This window comes from Amblyomma mixtum, chromosome 5 (assembly GCF_055824585.1).
Source record: "Amblyomma mixtum isolate Tamu chromosome 5, ASM5582458v1, whole genome shotgun sequence".
Classification (NCBI taxonomy): Eukaryota; Metazoa; Arthropoda; class Arachnida; order Ixodida; family Ixodidae; genus Amblyomma; species Amblyomma mixtum.
Window position 1 is genome coordinate 108372270 of NC_143016.1, and position 11643 is coordinate 108383912.

Below are 11643 nucleotides of genomic sequence, written 5' to 3' on the forward strand. Positions count from 1 at the left end.
TCGCCTTCAAGAGTTTGACATCCGCGTCATCTACTCCTTACAAAAATGCTTCTTGAGACAGTGTTGAAGTTCTCATTAGCAGACTCAACACGCCATGTTGAATTTTTGTTGTGACCAGGATGGGCTAGTGTTGGTGAATTATTGAGGCTGAGTTGAAACTCATTTTGAAAGTGGCCACTGTGCTAGAGTTGAGCATTCTCAATGAAATTTCTGCTATGCGTTCATGTTGAATTCATGTTGGAATTACGGGAGTGTATCAACACGCCATTCTGAATCTTGGCTGGGGTAAAAAAAGCAAAAAAATCCTGGGAATACATTCGTATTGCGCCAGATGGACCGACTACCAATGCAATTTCCGGCGGTATATCATATTTGTTGCTGCAATTTCTTGTTAACGTGAAGCCGTCACCCCTGTGACGTAGTGTTCCACACATACGCACGAACACGTATGTGTATATATATATATATATATATATATATATATATATATATATATATATATATATATATATATATATATATACATACACTCTAGACCTACACATCCATCAGATAAAACTGCACACGAGGCTATAGAATGAACTAACTAAGAGTTCATCTTACGATATTAAGTGCAACCTCGGCTTCGCCCTTATATAGTCCTACTCAGGGGTGTCCGGACCTGCACAGGTTTTCACCTGCCGATCAGCAAAGTTATGTCAGTTATTACTATTATTATTTGTTTATTTTATGTGTAGTAGAAGTAATCAAGTTCATATGCAACGGTCTATTATTTGACGACCTTGATTCATTCATAAATAACATAAATAAAGCATTAATTAAGCGCCCTTTTTTATGAGAGCACATACAAATCCTCCAATGTAGGTATGCCTGAATGAGCATATTGCACTACTAGCACTTTTTTCTATGCAAGAAAATGACTTTGAGCGGTTTATGAGAGTTTTAACGGGTGGTGCATGTGTTCTTAACATGTGTAATGTCATCAGGTTCTGTTTACACGATGCATGTCGAAATTATTTCATTTAGTTAGGCTTAGAAACGGCTGCCTTGAAATCATTCAACTTAAATTCAACAGAAATTGCTCAACAGTTCATCTCTTGACTACGCTCAACAAAAATTCCGTGTAGCAGGTGTTGAGTAGGCTCAACATACATTGAGTTCATGTTGGTTTCCAGTTGATTCAACAGGAGTTCAACAAGGCGTCAACTGAAGCTCAAAAGTTATTTTTGTAAGTCCGGCCGTAAGCAAATGGACGCCGATGCTTTGTCTCTGTCTCCCGTTCCCAGCGACGCTGCCTGCTCCTCGGCGACCGATCCCATACTTTCGTCTCTTACCATCGCTGATATGCCTGCGGAGCAGCGGAAAGACCCGTGGCTTGCATCATAGACGCCGTGTCTTCATCACAAAACGTTGCGCCTTCTAGAACTTTACGGCGTCAAGCTCCGCACTTTGCCCTCCGGGACGGCCTTCTATACCGCCGCAACTACATGCCTGATGGTCGGCGGTGGCTCCTCGCGATCCCCTGCCATTTACGATCCGAAATTTGCGCATCTTACCACGCTGACCCTCAGGGTGCGCACGCTGGTGTGCTGAAAACATTCAAACGAATTTCTCAGCGTTACTATTGGCGCGGCATGTACGCCTATGTTCGAAAATATGTCCGATCTTGCATCGCCTGTCAGCGGCGGAGACTTCCACTCCCCGAGTGACCGGCCCCTTACAACCACTCCCATGCCCAGCCCGTCCTTTCAATCGCGTTGGCGTTGACCTTTACGGACCGCTTCCCTGTACGGTCTCTGGGAACCGTTGGATTATCGTCGGCGTCGACCACCTCACCCGGTATGCCGAGACAGCCGCCCTTCCTGCTGCAACTAGCCGCGAAGTTGCTATGTTCCTGCTGCACCATTTTGTCCTTCGTCACGGCGCGCCGCGCGAGCTGCTCAGTGACAGAGGCCGCGCCTTCCTTTCCCACGTCGTTGAAGCACTGCTTGCCGAATGTCGCATCGTACATCGGACCACCACTGCCTACCATCCTCAAACTAACGGGCTGACCGAGCGCTTGAACCGTACTCTCGGAGACATGCTCACGATGTACGTCGCAGCATATCAGACCAACTGGGATGCCCTCCTCCCTTTCGTGACATGCGCGTATACAACACCGCCACGCAGTCAAGCACCGGCTTTACCCCTTTCTTCCTTCTGTATTGGCGTGAGCCGTCGTCCACGATGGACACCGTATTACCTTATACTCCTGACGCCTGCGATTGGACGCCTCTCTCCGAAGTCGCAAAGCATGCAGAAGACTGCCGCCAGTTGGCGCGCTCTTTTACCTCCGAATCCCAAGGCCGCCAAAAGCATCGCCACGATAACGTTAACAGGCAACACGTTTTTTCGGTTGGATCCCTAGTTTGGCGATGGGTGCCCGGCACGCCACCCGGATTGTCATCAAAATTTCGCACGGAATACCACGGGCCTTATCGCGTGGTCCAGCAAAGGTCGCCAGTCAATTACGTCGTGGAGCCGCTCAACCCCTCTTCGGACCTGCGCCATCGCGGCCGGGAAACCGTCCACGTCAGCTGCCTGAAGGCTTACTACGACCCGCTCCTCTTGCCCTCGCCATAAGTCGCCAGGGTGGCTCCTCTTCGGTCCCGGGGCAATTGTAGCGAACCACGACGGCCGCGCCTGATACCGCCTAGGCCGATCGCTGCCAGAGCGCCGACGACGACGAAGCGTCGATAAAAGACGAAGTGCCGCCGCGCTGCACGAGCTCGCTTGGGTTGGACTGGCCGTCTCCTGCGCTGCCCGCCGTTCTGCTCGCCGTTTTGTGTCGCCTGCCGTGAACACCACGCCCTGTACCATTTGTGCAGAAACCCCCTTTCACAGCAAAGTAATTGATTACTATTGCGTTATTTTTCTCCGAACGTTTATTTCCACACATTTGCTCAGACCGCAATAAACTAGTACGGCTTGCTTTATACTTTGTTGCATGTTCATTTTCAAGAGGAGCTCTTTTTTTTTAGATCTGTCGCTAATTTCCTCGTATTTCCTAACGAAGAGATCAGCAGCTTCACTGAACACTTTCTCAATGTATGCGCTGGAGGGACGGGCTCTACTATAACGTATGAACACTTCGATCACCAGCTCGTAGCTGCACAATGCTTCCATGCTAGTATCCAAGCCCACTGTGCAGCACCGCCCTTCATTTTTGCTCCATGCTTTGATGGAAGCCTCCGAGTAAGGTTGCATTGGCTGGTAGCGGAAGGTAAGCTGCTGCGCCATCTGGCAGGACGGGCTGTCTTTACAGAGCTGTCCTGCGATATTACTGCGGACGAGAACTGCCGTATAAGGTGACCCGGTTCATGATCGCACTCGATGCTTCTCCGCAGCCAGTCTGTTGTCTTTCTGTCACGAAGCCCTTACAAAAATGCTTCTTGAGACAGTGTTGAAGTTCTCATGAGCAGACTCAACATGCCATGTTGAATTTTTGTTGTGACCAGGATGGGCTAGTGTTGGTGAATTGTTGAGGCCGAGTTGAAACTCATTGGAAAAGTGGCCACTGTGCTAGAGTTGAGCATTCTCAATGAAATTTCTGCTTTGCGTTCATGTTGAATTCATGTTGGAATTACGGGAGTGAATCAACACGCCATTCTGAATCTTGGCTGGGGTAAAAAAGCAAAAAATCCTGGGAATGCATTCGTATTGCGCCAGATGGACCGACTACCAATGCAATTTTCGGCGGTATATTCATATTGCTGCAATTTCTCGTTAACGTGAAGCCATCACCCCCTGTGACGTAGCGCTCCACACATACGCATATAAATATAAATATAAATATATATATATATATATATATATATATATATACATACACATCCATACACATACACATCCTACACATCCATTAGATAAAGAGCATGGGACAGTACTGCACACGAGGCTATAGAAAGAACTGACAGAGTTCATCTTGATCTTTAGAGCAACCTCGGCTTCGCCCTTATATAGTCCTACTCAGGGGTGTCCGGACCTGCGCAGGTTATGGCCTGCCGATCAGCAAAGTTATGTCAGTTATTACTCTTAATATTTATTTATTTTATGTGTAGTAGAAGTAATGAAGTTCATAGGCAACGGTCTATTATTTGACAACCTTGATTTATTCGTAAACAACTTAATTAAAGCATTAATTAAGCGCCATTTTTTATGAGAGCACATACGAATCCTCCAAAGTAGGTATGCCTGAATGAGCATAGTGCACTTTTTTCTATGCAAGAAAATGACTTTGAGCGGTTATGAGAGTTTTAACGGGTGCTGCATGCGTTCTTAATATGTGTAATGTGATCAGGTTCTGTTTACATGATGGATGTCGAAATGATTTCATTTAGTTAGGCTTAGAAACGGCTGCCTTGAGATGATTCAACTTAAATCCAACAGAAATTGCTCAACAGTAAATCTCTTGACTACGCTCAACAAAAATTCCGTGTAGCAGGTGTTGAGTAGGCTCAACATACATTGAGTTCATGTTGGTTTCCAGTTGATTCAACAGGAGCTCAACAAGGCGTCAACTGAAGCTCAAAAGTCATTTTTGTAAGGGAGGAAACATCCTCCCTAGCATCAGTGTTTGCTGTCAGTTCAGGTTCTCAAAGCTGTACAGTTGGCTACAACTTATTTTTGGAACAAAACAGTAACTGATTACCAGTAGTCAATTACATAATAAGTAAAAAAAGGAAGTAAAAATTAAAACGTTTAGTAAAAGTAAAAAGTAAAGCAAACAAAAAAGTAAAAGTGAAAAGTATACCTCTGCCTATTAGTTGCGCGGCTAGGCTGAAACGCCACTTGTTGTTTATTACACCATCTAGAATACTGATTGCAAAGCTTGAAAAACTCCTGCATCCACCCCACGCCCCTCCCTCTCTTACTATGTATTCACCCTGGGCAGTAACTTTTGAGTGCCCATCTAGAGGCCATAAGACTGTTTTACTGGCTCTAAACTCTTCTTACACTAGCCATTGATATGCACTCATACTAATGCAAAGGCCACTTATTTGTATTATTGTTTTCTTTAACTTTTTCCTGCAGCCGTCTCTTACTATCCTTCTCTCCTAAATCCCGTCCTCAATAGAGGGAAGCGTGTCAGCGCTTCTCACACGCCGGCTTAAATCTCTCCTCTTCTTTAAAGAACCTGTTTTTCTTACTATCGGTGTGCAATGAAATGCGCACAAATCAAGTAAAACGTGTGCGATGCTCACATAAATACTAGCTGCCTCATAATTAATGCAGGCAATATTAATTAACACTTTCAAGAGTCGGCCTTTAGATTGCTCGAATTGAAAATGATGTGCGCTAGCATGCAGTCAGCCTTTACTGAAGTCTTCTCGCTTTGTTGTCCCCGTATCAATTGTGTTGTTAGCGTTTCATTTGACCCTGACAGAACGTCTTCATGCTCCTTTGCAGGAGGATAACAAATAAAGAGCGGACTGTCGTGGATAGCCTCCTTCGTTTTTAGGGCAACATGACTCTCGACTCATGGTTGTGATTAGACCCGCATGACCTGTAGGAGTTTATTCGCATCAATCTTCTGTCTGCATCGACATCCATCATAAGCCACTATCTTCTTCTCTTACCCTTCCTCAATGCGGTAGAGGGTCATTTGATGACGTCTCAAGCCGATCTATCTGCCTTTCAGTCGAATAAACATCTCGCTCTCATGATAGACGTCAAATGGCGAAAAAATTTATCACACTGAAAACGACGACGAGGTTGCTTCGGTGAAACGGTCAAAGGAGGCTTAAGCTGATGTGTGAGCTTCTTCACACTTATGTTATCAACACTGGGAGTTTTTTGTGTTAACTCTTCTTTTCCTTTATTTTTCTCTGAAAATTTATTTCTTCATTATTATTACTTTGTAATTAATTTATTTTAAAACTAACGACTTTGTTTCCTCGATTACCATCTCAAACTCTTCAAAATTTCTAAAAATCCTTTACTCTTTTTTCCCATATTTCTTAACTTTTATTTATGAGCCACTTTAGATAATTCTGGATGAATTTTTCTCCTGTTTGGAACTGCATCGAACCCTGGCCAATCCCCAACCATGGGTATGAGCCATATTTTCAGAGGCAACAACAACAACAGAACATCGCATATTGGCCAATTCTTGCTGCCATAGTGTGTTCACACGCATTAAGGCTGTTATTTATACTGAGATGTACGTCCGCGTACTGGATAGGTTGTAACTTTGTTTTATTATTCCTTGATAAAGACAAGCTCGTTTCAAGGCTAGCCACCAGGTCGCTCTGCAGTGCCGCTTCTCGCGCACTTTATTAATAGCTTTGCGGCAAATTCGTCGCCGAAGAAGAGGACCACCGAATGGTCCCTCCTGGCAGGTGAAGAAACAGCAGCGCAGTTAGACGTCGCCATGTCTGTGGCAGCTAGTGGCAGCAAAACAAGTGTCCCGGCTGCCGGAAGCGCATCAGAAACTCCAGCGACGACAGCAGAGCGAGTATGCTGCTCTGAGGGCCTCCTGCCTGAAAACTACCACGAGCTTTTCCAGAAGATCGCCGGGGGATTCGAGAAGTGTGTCGACGAAAATGGTAAAGGAAATCTACATGTTTCTGGCACATCCTTATCGCTTAAGCAGCGTGTGCTCCCCGTCGATGGTCCTCCTGTTATCGTACCCTTATCTGCGTATTGACCGAAGTTTCTATCCAATCCAGAAAAAAAGAACGAAAGAAAGGATTGACATGCCCGCAAATGATCTGACAGGCTATGGTCTGCATGTCCTCTCTCATGTGCGAAGTTCATCGGCAGACACCGAGGATGGTGTACTGTGCGCTTAGCTCTTGGCGCAAGCTTGGTTAAACTGACGTTCCTTGTGACTACGTAACTAAGGGCACTGAGACGCACAACCAACGCGTCACAAGGCGGGATGCCATTTTGCTGACGTGCTCGTAGCCGAGCTGGCCGCCAAGATCTTTGGAGTCCACGTGCAGATGCGGTAGCATTGGGCGTTCTCCTCCCAGTGTCTAATTTTTGTGTTACCCCAACGCCACCTGGGGTGCACATGAGACGCCATCATGTCATTAGAGATCTCGGTGCTGATGTGCAATCAGACATGAATTGCGAAATGAGCGGCTTGGTGCAATAAACGCCAAAGAAGCTAATAATCGAATAAAACAGATTATACAATAAAGTATGTACATACATTACTCACACACATGGAATGTATGTACATACATTGCATGTGAAAGACACTAACTGAGCAATAATTTAGAAAGCATATGTTTGATCAAAGTTGAAGAATGAACCCCACACCATCGGTGGAGACCTAACCGTCGACCTCCGTATGCCGCCTAGAGTGTCTCCTACCAGCTAAGTAGCTAGCATGCCTCCCATTTTCGAATTTATATATTTTAGCTAACCTAAACCTCTGTTGCACCAACCTTTACCACAGCTCTATTCTCCAGAACGTGTCTGCATTGTGAAATTACAAAATTCTCTCAGCTCGAGAAGCCACGACACTTTATCTTGCATACTTATCACATCATTATCGCATAATCTGCTACCAAGATTTTGCGCACAGCGTTGGCTTAGTGGTTTGTGAGTCCGATTTTCCAAGATTTACAAGCTTTCCCTTGGCCTGGAGGGCGGTTTTTTGGGAGGGTTAAATGCTGATGAAAATGGTTTCTCTGAACCTACCTCATGCAATACAAAAACACGTCACCCGTGTCGCTCTTCGGTAAAGCTGTCTTTGCGCAAACAAGAACAAAACATCATCATCAGCAGCAGCAGCTTAACGTGGACTCCATCTGTGCAGACAAAGTGACAGCCAGACTGGCAGTCATTGAATTCTCCGACGATGCCCTCTACCTGGGCCTCATGAGCATGTACCAGCCGGACAGCTGGCCGTGCATCTACCAGCTGTGCAAGGACACAGCCGAGAAGCACCCCGACAAGAACCTGTTTGCCCGCGTCACCGACGATATGGAGCGCGCCTGCAAGATCACCGAAGTGCTGCCCGTGCGCTCGCCCTGGATGCTCGTCAAGACCGTGGCCACGGTGGTCGAGCCCAATTACCTCGTCTACCGCGTCCCCGGCGTCACGGTCCAACCCGTCACGCAGCAGAACCTCAAGGACGTGGCCGCCTACGACGAGCGCGTCATGAAGACCCTGCGCACTCAGTACCTCTCGGTGAGTGAAGCATTTTGTAGACCGAAAACTAGCATAGTACTCTCCCATTTGTCGATCCAACAGAAACGCACCTTTGAAATGCTCACGGCGGCTCCAATATTCCCGCTATGTGTTTAACACCACGGCTCTGCGTCATGGTGGAACTGACCTCTTAATGCCACGCTACTGGTGAATGTTGACGGAAACAAACTGCGTCAGACTGACTGATCACCCATAAGTAACAATTGAATCTTTTCTTTTTTTCTACGCGAAACGGCCGAATGCGTTGCTTCGAAACATTCATATGAAGTTTCTCATTCATTCGTTCATTTCACACCGACGCAGCCTGTGGCGCTATCGATTGGCGGAATAGGGGAATGTTGGGGCCATTGCGCAGTACAGTAATCAGAGGGAGGGACGTTGTTGTTCTGCGCTTGCACACTGCTCCCCCCCCCCCCTCCCGTTATTCCTCTGTGCCGCTAACCGATAGAGTCACCCTATTCTAAAAGTCATAATAACATGCAGTTATCGCAGCTATAGTCGAAAACAAACAAAAACAAAACACTTTGGCCCAGCGTTCGAACAGAATTTATTTGCAATATTTATGAACAGTTGGCGCCATCATGTTTATTCTAGTTCGTACTACATATACTACAGGTACACGTACTACAGGTCGTGGCAGTCTGACTGTTCGGAAAGAGCGCTAATGACTCTGTGAGCTCGGGCTTGTCGTGTGCTTCTGAAGTTGCTGAGCACAGCGGCTTCCCAGAGGCTGACTGGGCGGCATAAGAACAATCCCCACTGCTTTCCTTCTATTACGATGGTACTTGCCCGTCGAAATAGTACTACACCTGAAAGAGATAAACCAGTCCAGCAAAAAATTTCCTTGGCCAGGTTCTGTTGCCTGAATTTTGTAAAAGCTTCCACCCAAACCGTCCGATTCTACCGCACGCGTGACAAAACGAGGACAAACGATGAGAAAAAACAGGTTCTAGCTGAGTGCCGGCGAGAAGCGTAACGTTTGTTGGCGCTCACTAGCGCGGTCATCACGTTTTCGGCTGCGTGAGACACAACCAGGGCTCTCTGGAACGGTACTGGTCATTCTCTCCGATGTTCCAATAATCCGATGTTCTGATGTTCCAATATGCAGATGCGTTGCCTTGTCCGCTATGCCCGCCTCGTGTGCTGTTTGTTATCTCGCCGCCTATTTGTTTAACTTTGAAGGCACAGGGAACAGATTCCCCCAAAAAGAAGAAGCTTGTCTTTCAGCCCGTCAGTATCCATGTCTGCCAGGGCCCAGTGCGCAGTCAGCACCACGTGACGATAAACTTCACCCTGTCCCCCGCTCAGGTGATGACGTCCGACGAGGGGAGCTTCAGTCGAGTAGCGATGGAGCACGACGCCGTGTGCGGCTTCGTGCTCGCGCAGAGGCTGCACGACGGCTCCGCCATCATCACGCACCTGGTCGCGGAGGACAAGCACGTGGCCAAGATGCTTGTGCTGGAGGCGCAGAACGGCTTCCCGCCGGCCGCCAGGAAGGGCATCGTGCTGGTCGTGCCGCTCAAGACCGAGGGCGCCAAGCCGGGCGCCTACAACTTCGCCGCAGACTTGCGACTGCAGGGGGACAAGGTGTCCTGCCTGCTCTTCACCAAATCCGCGCTGCCGTTCGCCTACAACAAAATCTTCTCCCTCGGAGGCTTCGTCTGATCGGCGCCTGGTCTGACAGTCCGCGTGTGCAAGCTGCAGCCTCGAAATAAATTCGTCGCCCGGTGGTGGGCACGCTTGCTTAATTCACGTGTGTAGTTTTCCGGTTTTTTTTTTCAAGGCAGTGTTGCCTTTCACGTCTGTACTGGCACACTTTCGACATTGACTCATACATTTTTTTAATTTGTTTTTGAGGAAAGGAAATGGCGCAGTATCTGTCTCACATATCACGGCGGACACCTGAACCGCGCCGTAAGAGAAGTGAGGAAGGTGGGAGTGAAAGAAGAGAAAGAAAGAGGTGCCGTAGTGGAATAATTTCGACCACCTGGGGATCTTTAACGTGCACTGACACCGCACAGCACACGGGCGCCTCTTGCGTTTCGCCTCCATCGAAACGCGGCCGCCGCGGTCGGGTTCGAACCCGGGTACTCCGACTAGGTAGACGAGCGCCTTATCACTGAGCCACCGCGGCGGGTGACTCATAGATTCAAAGTGCAGTTTTTAGTCGAGTGGGAAAAACATATTCACGGCACTCAGTGGCATAAAATTTGATTTGACTTAAAGTAGTTTAACGCCCAAAATCGACTCAGGCTATGAGGGACGCCGTAGTGAAGGGCTGCGGAAATTTCGGCCACTTGAGGCACTTTAAAGGGCAGTGACATCGCACAGCACACGGGCCTCTAGCATTTCGCTTCCACCGAAATTCCACCGCCCTGCCGAGATTAAACACGCATATTTCGGATCAGCACCGAAGCACCATAACCCCTTAGCCACCGCGGCGGCTTTCCGTGGCATAAAAGTAGCACAGAAGCGTACAGGCTGAAGCGAGGCAGAGGACTTTATTCGCAAATACTTGCTCCAAAGAGAAGAGAGTAGTTAAGCATTGTCTGCGCAACTATATCCTAGCATTTGCATACCACCCCCTCCCCCCCAAAAAAAAAATCGTTCAAATCAATCCACTAGATTACTTCATTTAAATTAGTGCCTGTTAACTGCAACAAAAACACCAACCGAGAAAAAGATTAATTAAGGGTGGCGGCTGTGTATGTTACAAGGTCTACAAGGTCTGTCACAGATATTCGTCCACAGATATTTTACACCAAGTAGTTCCTTTCCGCACACCTCCGACCTTATAAATATTAGTCTGAGCTAACGAATCCTGTTTAAGGGAAGCGTGATCCAAAGTAGACAGGACTACATAGAAAAAGAAAATTTTTAAACTTTTAGGTGGTGGGAGAGACCGTATCTCGAATGGTTTTACCCCGTAGATTTCTTTTTACTGTATTTCAATACTCGTTTTAGTATCTTGACATAAAAGCACTTATCCCCACTAGCGGACCATCTAGTGAAGATCTAAAGTTGTGCCCATAGCGTCAGCCACACAGGAGCGAAGTCCTTGATTCATTTACTGGTGATTGTTTTGGAAGTAGGATTTTTTCATTCTAGACAATATTCCACAAAATATGTGAGGAGGAAGATATCTCAGAACAGAATTTACGAGGATCCATACGTTGGGTAGTGTCCAGGGCAATGGCTTTAAATAGGGGATTAAACTGATGGGGCAGAAAGCTTTATGGATCTCTTTTTAAAAAAATACTTGCAGTTGTAGTTAATTTTTATGATGTAAGCATGCTAATTCAGTCTGCTTTGTAAAAAATCCGTAGTTCAAGGTATTTATATCACAGTATTTCTGATAAGGCGGCTATGGCTGTTTATGGTGGAATAAAATTTCAGTGGCGTTTATTTGCGAGTGATAATAACGCGGTTGCTTTTTAT

At 46.8% G+C, this 11643-nt stretch overlaps 1 protein-coding gene across 1 annotated transcript; it reads left to right on the forward strand.

Annotated features, from left to right (window-relative positions):
* Positions 1-6412: 6412 nt before the first annotated feature.
* On the forward strand, positions 6413-9870 carry LOC149343319 (uncharacterized). The gene is made up of 3 exons (XM_089542363.1): positions 6413-6587; positions 7811-8184; positions 9514-9870. The coding sequence occupies exons 1-3, from the start codon at positions 6413-6415 to the stop codon at positions 9868-9870; spliced, it is 906 nt and encodes a 301-aa protein (XP_089398489.1).
* The last annotated feature ends 1773 nt before the right edge of the window (positions 9871-11643 follow it).